This window comes from Callithrix jacchus, chromosome 9 (assembly GCF_049354715.1).
Source record: "Callithrix jacchus isolate 240 chromosome 9, calJac240_pri, whole genome shotgun sequence".
NCBI classification, from domain to species: domain Eukaryota; kingdom Metazoa; phylum Chordata; class Mammalia; order Primates; family Cebidae; genus Callithrix; species Callithrix jacchus.
The window spans coordinates 2,172,122-2,193,085 of record NC_133510.1 but is presented as its reverse complement, the minus strand read 5'-3'; the positions used below and the strand labels follow the sequence as shown (position 1 = coordinate 2,193,085).

Sequence of the window (20,964 nt, the reverse complement as noted above, 5' to 3'; positions counted from 1 at the left end):
TTCGTGTGTAACTCCACCTGTCAGTGCTGTGAGGATCTCACTGTCCATTCCCCCTACTCTACTGTGAGCCCCAAGAACAGGTCTGAATCCCATCTCTGCAGTGTCCCTGCTCCACACAGCAGCTAACATGTCACAGATACACTCACTAGGTGGTTTTTGTCTGTAGACCGGGTCCCTGAGCTAGAAAGGAGGGTTGAAGGGCAATTGCTTTGTGTTGTTAAACCGTCTTCAAAAACTGGGCTGCAACTCATGAGTTCTCCTTAGTCAGCAAGTGCACACAGTGAGAAGCACTAACGTTGGCTGGGCAGGTACGACATGCCAGGCACTGTGCTGGGCACTGGACACGATTATCTCATGGACGCCTCACAGACAATGCAGTAGGTGGTGGTATTTTTCTCACTGCACAGGCGAGGAAGCAGAAGCTTAGAAAGTGCCTTTCATTGGTTCTGGTTGCATAGCTAGTGCTGGGGAGAATCCAGGGTTGGGAGCACCCAGGCCAGCTGCCTCCAGAACCTGCACTTCTAACTGTGAGCCCTGCTGTCACCGTGGGCTGGTCAGGGGGCCAGGGCCAGGTGGGTTATGAGTGAGGCTGGAGGGATTTAGACCCCATGAGATGGACCAGAGAGCGCTGGTTGACGAGAGCAGCACCTCTGGGTCCAGCAGGCTTCTCCTAGGAGCTACGGCTCAGTGTGGCTAAATTACCTGACTTTCTCATAGAAAGCTGGGCATTCAGGGGTCTTTTTTTTCCCCAAAAATGTAACCTCTTTGTTTCTAAAACACTGACAGACAATTAAAAAAAATGTGTACCCACTGTTGGTGTTGGGGGAGGACAGGTGGCAAACGGCACACATCACAGCCAGGTCTGCCCTGCAGGCTCAGGTGACTCTTTGCCAGACTTGGTAGCTCACACCTGTAATCCCAGCACTTTGGGAGGCCACATGAGGTCAGGAATTTGAGACGAGCCTACCCAATCTGGTAAAACCCCGTCTCTACTAAAAATACAAAAATTAGCTGGGCATGGTGGTGGGCGCCTGTAATCCCAGCTACTGAGGAGGCTGAGGCAGGAGAATCACTTGAACCCAGGAAGTGGAGGTTGCAGTGAGCTGAGATTGCGCCACTGCACTCCAGCCTGGGCAACAAGAGTGAGACTCCATCTCAAAAACAAACAAAAAAACAGGTGACTGTTACAGTGTGGGATAGGAAAGACTCTGTTCATGTAGAATTCCTTACTAATGTACTAGAGAAGGTACCCCTCCCAGCATATGATAATACCTCTATAATACAGAGTGTTTCTTCCTTGTAAGTTAGAAAGAAACCTTTCAGAATAAGATATTCCAAGAATATATTCCCCTCGTTTCCTTTCTCCCTCCTCCTTCTCTCCCTCCCATACTCTGTCTTCTCGGGAAGGTATTTCCTCATAAGTATTAAAAGAAAAGTCATGTGAGAAAAATTAAAAGGAAACTAACAGAGGATAGGGTCTTAAGGCAAAAGAAAATGTAGAAAGTCTGGGGATGGGCTTGGTAGTGAATGAATGACGCTCAGCATGCATTTTACATGATGTCCTCGCTGCACTTGGGCTCCCCCAGGCCGTGAGGGCCTCATGCTGGCAGAAATCATCCTCCATGCAATCAGCCATTGACGTGGTTTTTCACAGCCTCCCCCTTTTTACCTGAATTTATTCCTCTTCCTCTCCTACTCTTAAATACCTGAAAAAATAACAGTAAGGCAATAGCTCTACAAAATATTTTAAATGTGTTAGAGAAATTGTTACATTCTATAATAAAATATTAATATAATAATTTATTATAAATAATAATAAAATATTATTATAGAGTGTAACAATTTCTCTAACACATTTAAAATATTTATCTCAGTGGACACAACAATCATATGGAACCTCTTTCTGGAGGCTTGGTAAAGTGGCTGTGTCTTCTTCTTCTTCCGTATTCTGTAGGAGTTGTAGCCATGAAGGATGGAAACCCCTGGCTCCCGCGGGCCTTCCCCATCCTGTCGCCCTCATGTCCCATGTGGATCCGCAGGTGGAGGCAGGTGTGGCAGACAGTTACTCTAAGCCGTTGACTAAGGTCCCACCTCTATAAATTCTGGTGCCAGGAAGAGTGCGCAGTGGACGTGGGAAAGGCCTTAAGTTGTTAGTGGTCCTAGACAGTGGCCCGAGGCCAGCCTCCCTCGCGGCACCCGCCTGTCACTCTGAGCTATTGTTCTGAAAGCTGACCAGAAAATAGCTCACGGGGGAATTATTTGCGTCTCTGTTCAACTTCAGTCCTGGGCTACTAACCAGCCTGGCTGTAGAATTATTCTTCAGGTCAGGGGGACTTCTGGGAAAAGTAAGGGTGGAGGAGTGAAGGGAAGCAGTGGGCATCTGCCCCCGGGGCAGAGATGGACCATGGCCGCTGGCTTCTCCCCTAGGATGCTACCCATCCACAGCCCACCTGGCAGCAGCTCCAGCTGACTTAGTGCAGCCCAGCCGAGTCAGAGGAAAAGGGGTTTCCCCCACAGGTCCTATAATTGAACCTAGTTTCTGAGCTAGTCCATCAAATTCCTTCTCAAAGGATGTCTGCCACTGCCAGAAAGAGTGTTGAGTGAAGGGAGTGGAACTTCTGCCAGCTGGTGCAGAGGCCCAGCGGGCAGCAGGCCTAGCTCAGGGGCTGCAGACAGTTGACCAGCAGGCGGGAAGGAAGTTGCTCCTCTAGGGAAACAGCTTGTTCCTAGGGGGACTCTAAGTTTAGCTCCTCCTCTGTCCTGCGGCAACACTTATGGAAAGTACTCTGTGGTTTAAACCTGTTCTGTCTTTGCCCCCTGGCTACCAAAAAGAAACAGAGAAGAGGGAGATGGCCAATGGGCAGGGCTGGGGAAGGGGAATCAGAACTCTGATAGGGTTCGTGGGTTAGAACAGAGGCAGCTGTTTCCTGCCACTTTGTGGCCCTGGGGAAGACTCCTCCCGACAGATTCTGATATTTGGCCTGAAACGTTGAACCAAGAGGGTTATTTTCAAATGACAGCTCTGAGGGCGAGGCAGGGAAGGCCTGTGTTACGTCGGCCGGCAGTGAGTTCGGGCATGTGCCTGTGTGCCTGGGGGACACTCCACACACGTCCAGGGTGCACGCTGTTTGTGAGCACCGTATTCTGCCTGATGTGTTTCCTTACACAAATTCCTGGCAACGAGCAAGTGACCTTGTTGCCCAGAACACAGTGGGCTGAGCGGACCGGTGGCGGCAGGTTTGGGGCTCCTGCGTCTGTGGGTAACTCACCTCTCTTTGTGCGCAGCGACCATATCTGGCTGCCCTGCACAGACTGATGAATTAGGTCAGGATCGCACTGGTGACACCGCAGCCGGGTCGTTCACTAACCTCCCTTCCTTCCATCTGCGGATCGTACTGGTGACACGGCAGCCGGGTCGTTCACTAACCTCCCTTCCTTCCATCTGCCCTTATTGAATCATTTGTTCTCTCTTTTGATTTTCCCCCACAAAACCAATTTTTTTTTCTTCAGCTAGGCTGTGTTTTTTAGGTCTTTCTCCTTTACCTCTCCCTTCTAGCTCAACTACTGATGATCCTATTCCCAGGGTTAAGCGTCTCCCTGAAGGGCCGTGGGGGACAGTGGCTTTGTATGTACCTCAGCCAGGACTTCAGCTGTGCTGCAGGAGAGGCCTGGGCATAGCTGACCTCTCAGTGAAACAGTGAGAGAGGCCCCGTTGTGATTTTTCACCATACTCAAGATGGATTCAGGTTGGAATGGGAATCCGAATGGGGTCTGAAAGTCTTCCGTTTCAATAAATCATGGCAATAATTCAAAATTCCTGATATTCAAGACTCACTGAGCTTAACTTGAAGAAGCAAAGAAAAGAGCGGAATGTCCTTCCTACAGGCCTCTGACATGAGTGTGGCCGCTTGGTGCGTCTGTTGCTGGTGCCCTGTCCCTCCCTCCAGCCATATCGAATGAGTGTCTCTGTCCCAAACACGTTCTTTCCCTTTCGTTCTCAGCTGTCACATGTGCAGGATTGTCTGCCTGGAGTGCTCCTTGCACCTCTTACCACTGCCACCTTAAACTCCTCTGCTCCTTCCTGTCTTCGTGGAGAGGTCGAGAGGGGACCACCTCCAAAGAGCCTTCTCTTCTCTCCTCTCACTAAGATGAGGCAGAGGCTCTCCCACAGGCTCCCTTTAGACCTGGCACTTTCTTGGGTGGTGGCATGTGTCGAACTGAGTTGGAGTTCCTCACCCTGTAGACTGTAAGCTTCCAGAGGACAGGGTCTTGCTCACCACTGTGTCTCTCACTCCCAGTACAAGCCTTGCCATGTGGTGCTTAAACATAGGCAGGGACTCCATCAGAGATAAGGCAGCAGAGGCCAGAATCATGCCCACCACAGTTTGAGGCCAAGAAGAAATGCTGCCACTTCCCTGGCCCTCCGGGGGAGTCCCCAGCAGGGACCCTACCCAGAAGGACGTCCAGAAGCCTGACTGAACAACTCTGAAAAAGCTTGTTAGGGGAAGTCATTCTAATCAGAAACTGAGGAGCAGCTGGTGTCACCTTGGGGTGAGGGCTGCTGCTCTCGAAAGTGAGTGGGGACCTCTCGCATGGCCCAGGTCTTGAGAAGCTGCATGAATACTGCACAGGGGAAGTGTCCACCCCTCACTAGTAACCCAGAAGATGGAGAGGATACTTTTGGGCAAATCAGCCCTTTACGGGACCTAGGCTGCCTTGTGGAGAGGTAGCCCAGCCCTGCCCATCCCAGAGGACCCTGGGGATCCTTCCCTGATTCTGACACAGGCTTCAGAATCTATCCCAGCATAAATGAATGGCCTTCCCAGGCCATTAAGAGCCAGGGCAGCCAGGAGTCCAGGCCCAGAGCCAAAGCCCACCCCATTGTCTAGGCAAAGGGACATGGCGGGATCGCACTTCTGCCAGGGCTTCCGCAGTTCTCACTGCCACCTCCTGGCTCCCGCTCCCACCTCAGGCTTCCCCTGAGTTCTCCTTTCTGCTGTAGGTGGTGGGGGTGGGAGTGTAGGGGTTGCCGCTGCCCTGGTGACAGACAGAGGGGCATCTTGGAGCTAGTCAAGCTTCAGGTCTCACTAGAGTGAGAACAGACACCCAGTACAGGACAAGAACGTGAAGATGGGGGAGGCTGGGGAGGGAGGTGGCACTGGGTGAGACAGGGACACAAGAAAGGACCATGGGTGGAAGGGTTGGTAATTGGTGACGACTTGGGGGCCATTAGCTTTATCTCCTACGTAGGGGAAAAGTCTAGATATACAGCTCATCTCTTCTGCTTGTTAGGGGAGAGATTAGAACAACTCATTTCTCCTCATCCCTAAAAGTTGTGGGAGAGTTTTAGGAGCCACTGACAATGGGTGGGGTGGTCAGTTTTTTTTTCCCCAGCTCAGCAAAATTGTGGCTTTCTGGGCAATGTTTGTTTAGGGTGGAGCTTTTGGGACTGAGAGCAGGCGTCCTGCCCTTCACAGCACCACCTCGGGGCCCGAAGCTCTTCTAATTTTCCTAGATTCTCTAGTGATTATACTAAAACAGGTATAATTCCAATAATAATAGCTAAGATATAAAGCTTTTGCTGTGCCGGGCACCCTTCTGAGCGCTCCTCAGAGATCAGCTCGTCTGATCCCCGCACAAGACCTGAGACTCAGGTATTACCATGTTCCTATTTGTAGATGAGGAGACAGGAATGGGCTCTTGGGGGACCTGAACTGAGATGCTTTTTTTTTTTTTTTTTTTTTTTTAAGAGAAAATCCCATTTAGCCATCAGCTCCACTAGCACTAGCAGTAGTACGGGTCTCCCCAAAGAAGGATTGGACCTACTCTCTCCCTTTGGGGCTGCCCCAGTTTCTATTTCTTAGTCTCCAAGTCACTTGAACAAATAGCCTCCTTGTCTCATCAACTTTTGCCTGTAGCAGATAACCTTGGGCAGTACCCCCATGTTAGTGTCCTAAGAAACCCGCCCAGAGTAGAGAAAGCTCAGGCCAGGCATATCCCACTTCCCTCTAAGGTATTCCCTGTCTTGAGTCTTTGTTCATGTCTCTGGCCACGGGGGCTGAAGCCAGGAGCTGGTGGGGCAGGAGCATGTGAGTGAGCCTTAGCAACCTTTTTGTTTCTTGGTATTGATTGTAAGGATGTAGTCAGTGCTGAGTGGTCCTGCTGCAGTCTGCATAAGGCCTCCTAGAGGGAACTCTCAGCCCCAGAGGGAGAGTACAAAGCCTCCTCCATGGCCCCTTCCTACCTCACACCACACTCTTGCCTGGAAGCTGCTCAGGCAGGCGGCTGGGGGTCCTGGACTCAGCCAGGTTAGAGGTGAGAAAGTTCACTTCCTTACTGTGTGTCCTTGGACATGTCACTTCCTCTCTGATGGCCTCAGAAGAGACTGAGAAGAGATTGAGGCCATCAGAGAGGAAATGACATGTCCAAGGCCACACGGTGGGACTGTACGTCTCTTCTCTTGTCTTTATTGACTTTCTTAGAATTTTTTTCTTTTTATTTGTAGTTGACACATAATCATTGTATGTATGGAATACAGAGTGATATGTCAAAATGGATATACAATGTGCAGGATCAAATTCAGGCGATTTGCATATCTATTGCCCCAAACATTTGTCATTCTTTGTGTTTGCTCATTCAAAATCCTCTCTCCTAGCTCTGTGGGAATATAAATGAATGACAGTTAACCTAGTTACCCTATGGTGTTAAACTAGAATCCATTCTTCCTGTCCAGCTTTCGTTTTGTTTTTGTTAACCAACCTCTCCCCATCTTCCCCTCCCTGCTACCCATGGTTTTATTTTCATGGTCTCCATATTTTCAGTTGTAAAATCAGAGAGCTTGGACTGCAGCTTCTAAATGGGCCAGGCCCCTATGCGTCACCAGCCACTCTTCAGCAGTGACGGGCATAGCCTGCCTATTACCTGGCGAGCAGTAATCAGCCCAGAAATCTTGTTGACAAAGCTGAGGGCAGAGTTTCCACTGGAAAAAAGCAGCTTGCAGAAATAATTATTGATAAAAAATGGAACTCTATCTAAGTAGGCCGTGTATCTCCTGCCGCACTGCCTGAGGCCTCATGGGCTCCCAGCTCTGAGTCCCGCCACGCTCAAGAGGCTGCTAGAGCTCCCCAGAGTGGCCTTGGTGAAGGAGAGTGTGTAGGGCCCTAGCCCTGTGGTATGGTTCGGCTGTGTCCCCACCACGTCTCAGCTTGAATTGTATCTCTCAGAATTCCCATGTGTTGTGGGAGGGACCCAGGGTGGGTGATTAAATCATGGGGGCTGGTCTTTCCTATGCTATTCTAGTGATAGTGAATAAGTCTTATGAGATCTGACGGGTTTATCAGGGGTTTCTACTTTTGCTTCTTCCTCATTTTTCCCTTGCCACTGCCATGTAAGCAGTGCCTTTCACCTCCTGCCATGATTCTAAAGCCCTGAGCCCTTCCCAGCCATGTGGAACTGTAAGTCCAATTAAACCTCTTTCTTCCCAGTCTCGGGTGTGTCTTTATCAGCAGCCTGAAAACAAACGAATATGCCCTGATACTGTAGGAGGTGTCAGTCCATGGCTTTTATCAGGTTCTCAAAGGTACTCCATAGTCCCAAAGAGGTTAATGAAGAACCAGCTTCAGGGGTAAATTCCTTCCTGCAGCCACTGAATTTCCCATGGTTCAGTCAGTCATGGTGAGCCTTTTAAATGTTCTCAGAGGTCCTTAGAGCTGGGCTGCTGGGGCCCAGCCTCCTCTGGAAAGAGCCAAGTGGTAGAAAGAGGAGGCAGCAGGCCTGCTGGGACTCAGACTGCGCCACAGGCTCTTTCCACGGAACGGACACCGTTCTCTCCCCGTGCAGGGCACAGAGGCAGAAGCTCTCTCACTCACTCTTCCTGTGGGATCATGAGCAAACATGGGAAGCAGATGGGGTCTAAATCAAAACTGAGCGTAGCCCAGGCGATCTGCTGCTGCTTCTCCCCTCGTCTTCACTCACAACGTAAGCATTGTAGAGTTTTCTATTTTTATGATAATTTTCTGACTGATGGAAGTAAAGTGTCTTAGGGCTTAATGTTTTAGAAAAGTCTGTGTCTAAGAAAAAGGGAGTCCTTTTCTTTTTAATTTTTCTTTTTCTTTTTTCTTGAGACAGAGTTTCACTCTTGTCGCCCAGACTGGAGTACAATGGTGCAATTTCTGCTCACTGCAACTTCTGCTTCCCAGGTTCAAGCAGTTCTCCTGCCTTAGCCTCCCAAGTAACTGGGATTACAGGTGCCTGCCACCACACCTGGCTAATTTTTGTAATTTTTTTAGTAGAGACAGTGTTTCACCATGTTAGCCAGGCTGGTCTCAAACTCCTGACCTCAAGTGATCTGCCCGCCTCAGCCTCTCAAAGTGCTGGGATTACAGTGTAAGCCACTGTGCCCGGCCAGGGCTCTTTTTCCAATGTGCATGTGGCACCATATGGTGGCCCCTGAACCATCCTCTCGAGCTCCTGTGTGAATGGCCTAGTAGGTTTGTCTAATATGGCTGCAAAGAGCTGTCTAGGAGCAGCCATTGAAAACTACATTGAAAGACGGGGGCTATTCTGTCTGTGCATGATAAAGAGCTTTCTAAGCATAGAGTCATCCAAAGAGAGTGGATACCGTGGGAGGTGGCTCTGCACTAGGAAAATTACTCAAGCATGGGCTAGAAAAATGTTTGACTAGAATATTATCGAAGGAATTTAAGGTGATTGAACTAGGTGGTGCTGTTGCTGCCTTCCAATCTTGAGATTTTCTGAGCTGAATGTTATCTATTGGGTTTTGCTGTGAACATTGTGATCTGTAGAAAATAATTACCCATGTTTAAAATATGTGTGTATTATTAATACCCATTTTTAGAATGAAGCAATATTCCTGTCCTCTCTCCCTCTTTTTTTTCCTCTTTCTTCCTCTCCCTCTCTCCTTTTTTTCTAAAAAAAAAAAAAAAAAAAAATGCTCACTTCACCCCCCATAGCTATACAGAACCTTGCAAAGAAAAAAAAAAGACAGAGATGAGAGACAGAAATGTTAATACTCAAAAAAGTTAATAAACCTTAAATTTTTCCTTTTCCATTTTTCTTCCAGATTTCCCTTTTCTTCTCCCTTCCCAGTTACTTAAAAAAAATTTTTTTAAAAATGTGTGTATGAAGGAGCGGGGCGAGACAGTTGGGCCAGGAAGTCGTCTGGATAAGTTCTATTTATACAGTAAACCCTCTCCCCTTCCCCTTGTTATCACTCTGTTCCTGGTCAGCTTCTTCTGGGAGGTCCCAAGATTGTCGTGGGTTGTTGGGGACGGTGGAGAAGGAAGAGAGGGTATCACCTTAGCTGCCACGATGTTGTTACGCCTGAGTTATGTACCAGAATAAAGAGATGACAAATAAAAAGTCAGGTGGGTGCTCAGCACTCGATGAGGCAGAGTTTAGGGGGTAAGGAAACATGACAAGGGTGTGTGCACAAGTACCTGTGTGGTGTGGCTGGCAGACACACAAGCGTATCTTCTCCTGGAAAAGGCCAGCACGTGGCTGACTCTATGTGCCAATTTTAGGAAGAAGCAGAGTTGTCTCCTCCTCTGTGGGGAAGTCTCTTGGCTTTCCATTTTTTTCTAGAAGGAATGGGAATTTTGGAACAGTGTCAACAATTAGAAAGCCCACTTTAGACCATTCCAGTCCCAACCTGGCAGAGAGAGGACCCTCTCCTGGGCTCCACCTCTCACTGGGGTTGATTAGGGGCCACATTTTTTGTGCCCTTCCTGCTCATTGGCATCTGAGGATGAGTGAGACTCACTCACTGAGGCATGGATGTTGGGGTTCATTTGCTTACTGAGGGATCCAGGAGAAAGCTGCATCTCATTTAAGGCCTCCTTGTCTGGCATGGCTCACACCTGTAACCCCAGCTACACAGGAGGCTGAGGTGGAAGATTGCTTGAGCCCAGGAATTAGAGGCTGCAGTGAGCTGTAATTGTCAACCGCACTCTAGCCTGGGTAACAGAGGAGACCTTTTCTCTTAAAAACAAAGAAAAAAAGTACTTCTCATGATGGGAATTCCAGTCTTGGAGTTGCATGCTCTCAGAGCTTGAAAAGACATTAGTGGACACAGCTTTACCACCCTTGGGGGGTGGGCAGTCAATGTGGAGTTAAACTGAGCCACAAGGGACTTTGATATTTATCTTTCCAGGGCTCTGCCCAGGACACTTGGCAGTTGACACCCTGCAAGACTGCCATAGGCAAGACTGCCTATTTAACAGAAGCTGCCGCAAGATGGGGCTGCCCGTGGTGTGGGCTGACAGGCAGATGTGTAGGAGAGGCAATGGTTGTGGCTTCAGTGACTGGAAGGAAATGTGTTATCTTCTCATTTCTTGCTAAGGCAAGGTCAGGACTGGGGTCAGGGTCAGGCAGAGGTTTTGATGTGGGATGCAGGCCCTGGAGGGATGGAAGCCAGGGGCTTTCTACAGAGTAGAGCTCCTCCCCCTCTGCTTCTCCGAGGCTCAGGGCTAGGGGTTTGGTATTTCTAAAGCAGGGTCAGGAGACGGTTGCTCTGGGGACGGTCCCAGCAAAAGCAGTGGGATGTTCTATGTACTCAGAACATGAATTGCTGGTGGGGTGGGTGTGTGAAGTAGCAGAGGGCAGGTATTAAGCAGTTTTCCACCTGTCCTCTTTCCTGCCTTATGTCTTTGCCCCACTTTCCTATAAGCTTGCACTTGGGCTAAGAGGCTGAATCTAGGTTATCTCTCCTAAAAGGACCGTCCAGTACTGGAAGGTTGAGTGAGGAGGAGAGGCCCATCTATTGAATGGGATTTTCCCAGCTGAGAGGGGCTGAATCCTGGGAAAGTGGATGGATACTGGCTGAGGGCTGCCATCCCTTGGCCTGGAGATCCTTGGAAGGAAAAGAATAATGCCCAGGTTCTTCCCTCATGACCTGGGGATTGTTCTCTGCCTTGTTCCCTACTTAGTGGAAATAAAAGGTGCCCAGGGCTTAGGGTTGCAGAAATGACTCCGAGCTAAGCTACCTAGATCTAAATCCAGTTCCAAAGACAATCACCTTCTCTGTGCCTCAGTTTCCACCCTTAAGATAAGGGTAATAACAGTACCCCCTGGAGGAAGCTGCTGTGAGAGTGAAGTGAGTGAGTACATAGGAAAAACGTGGAGCAGGGCCCGGTGTGGAGCAGGAGGCATCTGCTCTGATGCTTGTCATTGGAAAAAGACCCAGTTGGGGATTGCAATCAGCCTGTCCTCGTCTCGCCCCAGGTACCACTCTTGCCTGCCTGTGGGACGCTGGGCAAGTGACTCAGAGTGCTCTGAACTCTGACTTTGCTTATCTGTAAAGCAGGGCTGTCCCTGCCTCATGGAGCTGCTGTGAGGACTGAATGAAATAATGCATGCAGAGCTTAGTAAATACTCCAGAGACATGGGTTTTCAAGTTCCAGGGTGGTGTTCACCTGGATGTCACCTCTGACCTCTGAAAACCACAGGGACTGAGGATGGGAAAGCAGTGCTCTTTTCTGTGCCCACCTTGCCCCCATCTCACCTTCCCCCCATCTCTCCTTCCCGAGCACCAGGAAAGGAGACTGAGGAATCAATAAGGCCCGAGGGGGAACCCCGCAGAGTGTGGTCAGCTAGGAGGGGCTTGGGTAGTGGGAATGGAGGAGGCAAAGGAGGCTTGGCTTGAGGGCACGTGGCAGCATGTCCGTCCCCAGCAGATGCTTCCCACTGCCCACACTTCTTGGGGGTGAGCCAGCCCAACTTAGGTTATCTCGGTCCATTGTCCACTGGTGTTTTCCCCGGATGCCCCTGGGAGCTGGCAGTGCTGGAAGGGGTGGCAAATGGGCTCAGCTGGCTCACAGTTCTAGGACTGGACCCAGGCCTTGGAAGCCCCTTCAGTTCCCCTACTTCCCTGCTTAGGCCACTGGAAGACAGAGGTTGCCAAAGAAGGACAAAAGCTGGGGTCTAGACACACCCCATCTGGGGTTTGGCTTAGAGGCCTTTGCCAGGCTCACCTCCTGTTGGCATCAGAGAAGGAAAGGGGTGTGTGTGTGTGTGTGTGTATGTGTGTGTCTGTCTGTCTGTCTGTCTGTCCACGTCTGCAGGTGGACAAGCAGGGCTGGGTGTCTGTGGAAGTGGAAAGGGTACAATTCTGCCAGTCCCTCCTTGCTGGTACCCTTGCCAGCTGCTAAGATCCAGAGTCTGCCCTAGTGCAGGTGGGGGTGTTGAGTGTGTCTGGGGAAGAGCTAAAATTGGCAGAAAACATCCTGTTTGAAAGCAATGCATTGCTGTATTTAACCCCTGCAGCACCTGCTCCGCCTACACCCAGTCTCCACAGACAGGAGATCTCAGACACCTGCCTTTGAAGCTGTCCCAGAATGCCAGGGCTGTGGGCTGCCTTCCCAGCCCACCCCATTCCCAGCTCCTGTGCGGCCCCTCGCCGCCCTGCCTCAGGCAGCCATCTTCTTCCCATTCTCAGTACTGGGCCACGTGGCCCAGTTGCTCTGCTTCCTCAGCTGCCTACAATCTGGGGATGGAAGGGGCAGTGGGAGTGTGGGTCTCCCTAGGGAAAAGGTCCTTCCTCCTTCCTGACACCCTGGGCTGTGAGAGAAGTGCCTTGGTGGGAGGCTGTTTCCATACCACCCCTTCCCACTGCTTCTGCTACTCCCTGCCTTGAGGGAGGGCCATCCTGGCTGCTGCCCAGCCTCCACCCCCACACCCCTGCCAGCGATGACATGGCACGCCTGCCCCCAACAAGCCACTTCTCTTTGCAGTCCCTGATCTGGGGACTCAAGTCACTGGAAAGAGCTTCTCATGCCCACTTGCTTAGAGACTGCAAGGTGGTCAGTGCTCTGCGTTAGATAAAACATTTCCCCTTCTTCATTTCAGAAGGCTTTGGGACTGAAGTATCTGTGCGACCTCATAGAAGAGCATCCGGGGGCTCCACGTACCTGCCCCTGCTCCTTTGGGTAGGTGTCTCCTCATTAGCCACAACTTCCCTGGCTTTCTGCTTTCAAGGGGCAGGGGTGGGTCATAAGAAGGTGGTGGGCAGGGGGAGGAAGGGATGCTCTCCAGAATTTTGCAAGGTGGGTCCTGGGGCAGCAGAGTCTGCAGCTGAGATGCAGGAGTATGTGGGGTGCGGGTGGGAGTTCAGAGAGAGGCTCAGGAGATGAGGCTTGCTGGCTCCGGCCCAGATCCTGGTGGGCTCTGCTGTGTGTCTGATGTTACCCATCCAGCCTCCATCTCCTTTCTCTCTCCTGACCTCTGTAGTCTCTGCCTGACATTCCTGGGACTTTCAGCTCTCAGGGCACAGAGGCTTGAGCTTCCTCTCCACATGTGGACTCCAGTCCTGGGCGCTGGTTTCTTGATAGCAGCAAATAAGCCCAAGCAGGGTTGGGTCTTTTGTCAGCCTCCCTGAAATGGTCCCGTTCACTGTGGGTCTCTGGCTGCTCCATCCAGACTTTCCAGCCTTCACCCCCAGCATGGAGACTTCCTGATGTCAGGGCAGCAGCTCACCCCGCTGCAGGCCTGTCCCACTGCTGTGCTGTGGTAGGAAGTTGTCCCAACCCGCTTGCACCATAGCATCTGCACATGAGCCCGTGTGATGCTGAACCCTTGCTGGACTGATTTAATGGATATTTCTTGCTACCCGCCATTTGATTTCTCTGTTTTACACGAAATCCACCGGATGCCTGGGAGCCTGGATGACCCAGACTCTGTAGCAACACCACGGTGACTCGAAGCTGCAGCATCTGAGCTGACCCAGGGTTAAGCCACAGACATCCTGGACAGTTTCTATCACCCCACAATGGCCTTGGGCCTCTGGGACGCTGGCCACATCTTAGATGTGTGCTATATGTTCCGAAACCTGCAGACGTCAGCTCGGACTTAGGATGCTCTATGGGGTATGGGGACAATGTTGATAGACCCACAGGTACTTTTTCTATTTTTAACTGTTTTAAAATTATGAAACATTTGATATATTCAGAAGGACAGGCAAGCACAGATGTACAAAACATAGATGTAGTGTTTTGATGATAATAATGAGAAGAATAAGATACGTATACTCTCTCCTCAAAGAAATACAGTGCTGCTTCTACATAACACCTCTGCACACTCTTCCCGATCTCATCGCTCCAAAGGTATCTGCTAATCATTCCTTCGTTCATTTTTTTCTGAACTTTTCTTATAGATTCAGGAAGTACCTGTGCAGGTTTGTTACAAAGGTATATAGCATGATGCTGAGGTTTCGAGTGTGAATGAATTATCCTCCAGGTAGCAAGCATAGACCCCAGTAGGTCATTTTTCAGCCCCTGCTCCCATCCACTTGCATTCCCAGTGTCCACTGTTCTCATCTTTATGTCCACATGTACACGATGTTTAGCTCCTACTTATAAGGGAGAACATGTGCTATTATTAGGTTTTCTGTTTCTGTGTTAGTTTCCTTAGGATAATGATTCATGTTGCTACCAAGGACACGATTTTTTTCTTTTTTATGATTGCATAGTACTTCAGGGTATACATACCATATTTTCTTCATCCAGTCCAGAGTTGAGGGCACCTGGGTTGATTCTGTGTCTTTGCTATTGCTGCAATGATTTTTGTTATTTTTTTAAGGTGTTTCTCTCTTTATATAGAGGTATATATTTATACTTGCTAAACTTTAATGTATATATACTTGCTAAACTTAAACATATACATTAAAGTATGCATTTGTATATGTAATATATACATTAATGTATACATAATATACACATCAATGTATTATTGTATATGCATTCGAGTTTGGCAAGTATAAATCTAGCTGTGAAAGAAATTAGCAATCGTGTTACTATTGTTATTAGGAGGGTTCAAAAGCAGTCTTTGCCATTATTTTCGATGCCCAAGACCACAATTACTTTTGCACCAACCTAATACATCAAGGTTTTCGGGAAAAGAAAAGCTAAGTGAGGTTAGGGAGTCTCCGGTGTCTGTCTGTGACCGGGACTCCCGCTGTCCCTTTGGGACTGACAATATCATATTCCTGCTTTTCTGCACCACTTTTTTCCCTTGGCATGAAGCTCTTTGAGAAATTTTAAAGAAATGTTTAAAAATCATTTTGCAGTAGTAGTTTCTAGAGATGTCTTAGTGTTTGGGCTTCTCTGGGCCTCGTTTGTAAAGGGGACGGTGACGATGGCCCCTGCGTCGTGGACTGGTAAGAAGATGGAGTGAGACGGGCTTTCATATTCCAAACCCTGCCTCAGGGATTATGGGCCTAGTCATTGAGAAGTGTCTCAGAGCCACCCAGGAGCCCGCAGAATCTGCCTCTGACACCCAGGGCAGGAGGAAATGGTGCCCTGGGGTGCGGTGGGCTCTTGTCCCCTCTTTTTCCGGGCGTTATCTCTTATTTTCCTTCTGACATGAAGGGCCCTTTGCCTTGGGTCAAAGGGGTAACTTAAACCTGTAATGACCCTTGCAAGGATTCAGATAAAATTAGGGGAACTGGGAGGCGGGAGGGTCTGAAAGCATTTTAGGGCAGTCTGAGGGATCCGAGTCGTCTCTGAGCCTGGCCGTAGGTGGCATCAGACTCAGCAGGCAAAGCCGAGCACGCAGTCTCGGCTGATGGAAGAGCCAAGCCCCTGCTTCCTGAGAAGCCTTTCCCAAAGCTGTGCCTTCTATTCCCTCCGTCTCTTCTCCTTTTCCTCAAGTGTGAAATCCACCTCTAGACAATAATGCCTATTTATAGAAACTATCTCTGAACACACAGTTAATGGCGTGGGACTCACGTGACTCAGAAGGGCATTCAAAATAATGTTTTAAGTATTATCACAAAAAAAAAAGTGGGGGAAAGTACCTTGAAATTTTGGTCATCTTCGTACGAGAACACTAGGGGCATAAGCCTGTTAGTTCTGAGCTTTACGGCCATGAGGAGCTGGGGCTGGAATGACCAGGCCTGGGTACCTGAATCCTCAATTCCCCTCACCCTCAAGAGGAGGAGACCTGAGGGTTTCTCTCCACATGTGAGGTACTGGGGCTGCAGGAGGACTCTCACTTTCCCTTGGAGGGGGTGTTGGGCAGGATAGAAGCCCCTGACCTGGTTCAGGCCTGTGCTTGAGGCACAGCTGGTGCCAGCAGCATCATGGGCTCATTCATATGATCCTTACACCCTGGAAGGAAAGTGCCTCTTCCAGTGCAGACAGTGGGAGCATACAGAGGTGAACCACCAAACCCAAATTAGCCCAGCAGATATAGCGTCTGAAACCAGGCAGCTGATTCCAAGCCGTGCTGTAAGCCAGCTGTGTAGGGAGAACCATATATGAGGGCTCCAAAGGCACTGTGCTCAGGCCTGGGCCCTGGGGACATGCCCACCCTTGCTGAGCTCCCTGGTGGTGGAGGGTGGGGGCGGTTGGATGATGCTGTGGGGCAGGTGGCACCAAGGATGGCAGCTGGCCCTGGCACTGACTCTGGATCTGGCCATGGCCTGTTTGCTGTTCTTACAGGGATGGAGGCAATGGCAGCCAGCACTTCCCTGCCTGACCCTGGAGACTTTGACCGGAACGTGCCCCGGATCTGTGGCGTGTGTGGAGACCGAGCCACGGGCTTCCACTTCAACGCTATGACCTGTGAAGGCTGCAAAGGCTTCTTCAGGTGAGGCTTCCTCCCAGGCCCTCCCCAGGGAAAGGAGGGAAAGGAGCCAAGGCGTTTCCATGAAAGGAGCTCCTGCATTTTCCACGTCTCCTTCCTTACAAAGTCCATGAAACGTGGTGCTCACAGCCGCAGGAGCAAGAGGCTGAGTGGTATCTTCTTCCCCTCCTCTCAGCTCCAGATGTGTCCTCTGACTCACTTGGAAATGGCTTTCCTGAGGTTGCTGTATGGGTCTCTATCTTTCCATTACCCCTGCGACCCATGTGTCTGTCCTTCCAGAGTGAACCTCCTCCCTGTGGATGATCACAGCTTGCCCAGCTAAGACAGGCATGCCTCTGGGGAAAGCCCAAGAGCTTGGCTCCAGAGCTTGCCTTCCCATCCAATCCAAACTGCTCCTTGGAACAAGGGAAATGGCACCTCTTGTCGGGTCATCACGATCTGTGCCCATATCTTCACCCAGGGCTTGTTTGTCCCTGGACCGAAAGCCAACCTTGGAACACCCAGGCCGTGTCAGGAATGTACCTGCATTCCTGTTTGATCAGGGTTAGTTTCTCTACCAGCATGCTCCCCTTACGTGAGCTCAGGCTTACAGGTGTGGACGGTGTGAGAAAAGCACTGGAAAGCCACAGAAGGTTCCCATCCAAGACCAGGGTGGGAGGGTGGGAAAGGGATGGGTTGGAGCAGGAACTGGGAATTGTGAGAAATTAGCATCTGGCATGTATTGGAGAGAGAGTAGCCTGCAAGAATGCAGCCAAAACAGAGCTTCTGCCTCGCTGTCTACACTGGAGGTGGGTATGGCAGGCCTCTAACCGTCAAACAAGGAGAGCAAAAATCAAGTCCAGACGGGGGTGCGGAGCTTGGCTTGCCTGTTGTCTAAACCGGAGCACTCTCCTGGCCTTGGGGGGCACAGCGAATTCAAGTCCAGGTGCTTTTGTGGGACTCTCACTCAGGGGCTTGGGGGCTCTGTGTCAACACAACCTCCAGATTCACCTGCCCTCTGCCCCAGGAACCAGCAGGCCCAGAGTTTCATGGTCTTGAGCAATTGCTGGGCAACGGGGTTTCTGTGGGTGCTAATTGCCTGTTTGGCCTGGCGCTGGCTGCCTGCTTGGCTTCCAGGCAGCCTACTCCCCAGCTCGAGAGCCAGACCAGAAGCATCGCTGGCTCTCAGTTCTTTTTCGCCAGTGCTCGGGTTTGAGGTCCACACATCCTGCAGAGTGGGCCTTCTAGAGCCCTGGCTGTGTCCCAGGTGACACCTGGACCCTTTCCTGCCAGGTCCTGGGACTCGGGGGCACTGCCTTGAGTGCTAATGAGAGGGGAATCTAATGCACACTTTAGGGCCTGCTTCCTACCATGAAACCCATCAGAAAGCTGTGGCCTCAGGTGCTGGCCATGGCAGTAACTTATGGGATGTCCTTGCTCCAGTGGATGTCTTGACATCTCTAGGCTTTAGTTAACTCAACTAATGGCATGCATGTATTGATATCTAACAGCATGCATGTATTGATATCTAACAGCATGCATGTATTGATATCTAACGGTGTGCATGGCGTGCATGTACTGATATCTAACGGCGTGCGTGTACTGATATCTAACGGCGTGCGTGTACTGATATCTAACGGCGTGCGTGTACTGATATCTAACGGCGTGCGTGTACTGATATCTAACGGCGTGCGTGTACTGATATCTAACGGCTGCATGTATTGATATCCACCCCCTCCAGTACATAGCATTCACCTGAGGATTGATGAGATAACATGCAAAAAAGGCCTTTAAAAAACACTTTTTCAGTCTGATGAAAAAAGCTGTCCTGGTTTTTGCCTTTTCGTGATTTTTGTTGTCGACTTTGCTGTTTAAAATGGTCCCCAAGAGTGGTGCCGCGCCATTGTCTGGTGTTCCTAAGTGCAAAACCATGGTGTGCCTTACAGAGAAACCATGTGTGCAGACAAGCTTCCCGCAGGCAACAGCACTGCTGCCTGTTTGTTCGATGTTAATGCATTGACAATATCTATTGAACAAGATATCTTTAAACAGAAGAGTCACATAAGCCAAGGTTGTGTGTTGATCGGTTGATGAAAATTTTGTGACCAGAGGCTTGCAGAAATCTTACCTTGTGTTTCCTCCAAGAGCGATGGTTCAATATTGACTAATCCAGTGTCCGCGGTGACGTCATAGACAAGAACTACTGTGAATAGTGAGAATCCGCTACACATACATCATTTCTCCTCTTCTTCCACCCTGATGCCTGCTTCTCCTTCTTTGCTTCATCCAAATTTTATCTGGAAGTTTCCATCTGGTCCAAATAGTTGCTTGAGAACCCTCTGGGCACTTATATCTGTTTGTGAAACTGACCCCAGGAAGCAAGGACAGTGTCAAGGGTCTGTGCCTTCTCTGTGCTGGGCTCTGCAGCCTTGCATCCTTGGGAACACAGAAATGACAGCCACCGAGTCTTGGCTCTCAAGGAGCTTGCTTGATCCTTTCCTGGTAGTTATTGGTAGACAGCATTGCTTGAAGGTTGGGTCACTGGCTGTTTTCCAAGCCCTGGAAACCAGTAATCCAATCCCATCTGGCCCTTTAGTATTTGGTTAAGATAGTTAAACTAAACTGCTCCAGGAGCAGTTGCTATCATCCCAGCCAGTCAAAGGCTCATAATCTAACTGAAGGGTGACGAAGGTTAGAGAGGGACCACAGTTCTAGTGATCTGTGGTCAGGCATCGGAGGCCGTTGCTGGTCAATTCCTCCTGCAAGCGATTTCATGTTGCTTGTGCTTGTCATTCTGGAATACAGGGACATCCTCAAAGAAAGGTGATATTTCCAGTGTGAATAACAGGTTGGCATGGGCAGGCTTGTAGATGGTCAGACACCTCTTGGCTATATGTTAACAACTAAGGCATAACTAAGGGCCAGAGGAGGAAAAATATTTGGAATAGATCTATTCCAAATTATATACAGAGTGGATGATCCATAGATATACAGGCATGTGGATGAATATGGTCATGGATGGCTTTGTCCGGGGTCGGATATAAAGGGAAAGGCATAATGGACAGAGAAGAAAATCAGAGGAACCCCTTTGATGCAGAGAATGAAGTGGATGGTGAGGTTTAAGAGCTGATCTTGGAAGCAGGATGAGAAACAGGTTATCATTTGCCTGCTTATCTTGTCTTCTTCCTTCCTGTTGGGATGCTTTAATCAGGACGCTGTGCAGCTGTGTGCTTACAAGCTACGAGCTAGCAAACACAGTGAAGAGAAGTGCGTTTTTGCTTAGTAGCTCCAAGGTTCTTGAGGACTTTGTTAATTCTGGGTCATGTGGAGTGCAGGGGGCAAAAGGTAGGCTGGCGAGGATCCAGGAACATGAGGAATGTTCTGGCATTCGGGAGGGTCACCCTGCTGATATTCATAGCTCTTCTAGGAACCTGATGTGAAGGGAAGCAGAGAAATAGGGCAGACGTCCAGGAATTTAAAACCTAAACTGCTTAAAGGAGAGAAAACAGAGAAAAAGGGAGGGATGGCCACATGGGTGGTCTGTGGGCACAAGTAAATGAGTCACCAAGAAGTCAGTGTTGCTGGAGAGACTTTGTCCAGGTCCACTTCGGCAGCTGACCTCCATTCACAGCTGTTCAGGGATGTGGATGAAAGAGAACGAGCGTGGTGATCTGTGGATGGTCCAAGAGTAACGCTCGGAAGCTTGGCTAGAGGAGAACAGAATACTTGGAGAGGGCAGGTCATGACGCTGTCAGGAAAGACAGCTGAGAGGATATGATTTAACGTTACCTTTTGGTTACTCTTTTATTTCTTTTGAAGTTCAGCACTCTAATCAGGGCTCATTCACTTTGCAGTCAGCACGCACTTGAGATCTTCCCTGTGCTTGGCTTTTATGGGGCCAGTGGAGAGCATGGTCAGACGTGACCCCACACTTCCAAAGCATCCCTTTGGAGACTGCCTGAATCCAATGGCTTCTTTGTCCTAGAGGAGTCCTTTAAACAGCCTCTGCTGCATGCTCCTGGACTTTGGGGAACCATGTGTCTGACTGCTGCTCTATCTTGGACTGAGAGATGGTAGATTCCTGATGAGGACCATCGCATGCATAAAGATCAGTGTAATAGTCCGTTTTCACAGTTTTAAAGAACTACCTGAGGCTGAGTAAAGAAAAGGGGTTTAACTGACTCATAGTTTAGCATGCATGGGGAGGCCTCAGGAAACTTACAATTGTGGGAGAAGCGGAAGGGGAATCAAGGCCCATCTTACATGGCAGCCAGAGAGAGAGAGAAATGAAGGGGGAAGTGCCACACTTTAAAACCATCAGATCTTGTGGGAACTCACTCAGTATCACAAGAACAGCAAGGGAGAAATCTGTCCCCATGATCCAGT

General features: G+C 49.7%; 1 protein-coding gene across 11 annotated transcripts in view; it reads left to right on the top strand.

Annotated features, from left to right (window-relative positions):
- Nucleotides 1-20,964, top strand: part of VDR (vitamin D receptor) — a 63,813-nt gene that overhangs the window by 8,820 nt on the left and 34,029 nt on the right. For 8 of the 11 annotated variants that reach the window (XM_009003217.5, XM_002752089.6, XM_078338187.1 and 5 more), the window contains exons 2-3: nt 12,865-12,944; nt 16,455-16,602. In XM_009003217.5, coding sequence (XP_009001465.2) covers nt 16,457-16,602 — 146 coding nt within the window. In that variant the 5' untranslated portion in view covers nt 12,865-12,944; nt 16,455-16,456. Of the gene's footprint in view, nt 1-12,864; nt 12,945-16,442; nt 16,603-20,964 lie in introns of those variants that run through there. The other 3 variants (XM_078338183.1, XM_078338182.1, XM_078338191.1) reach the window with 2 other exon arrangements.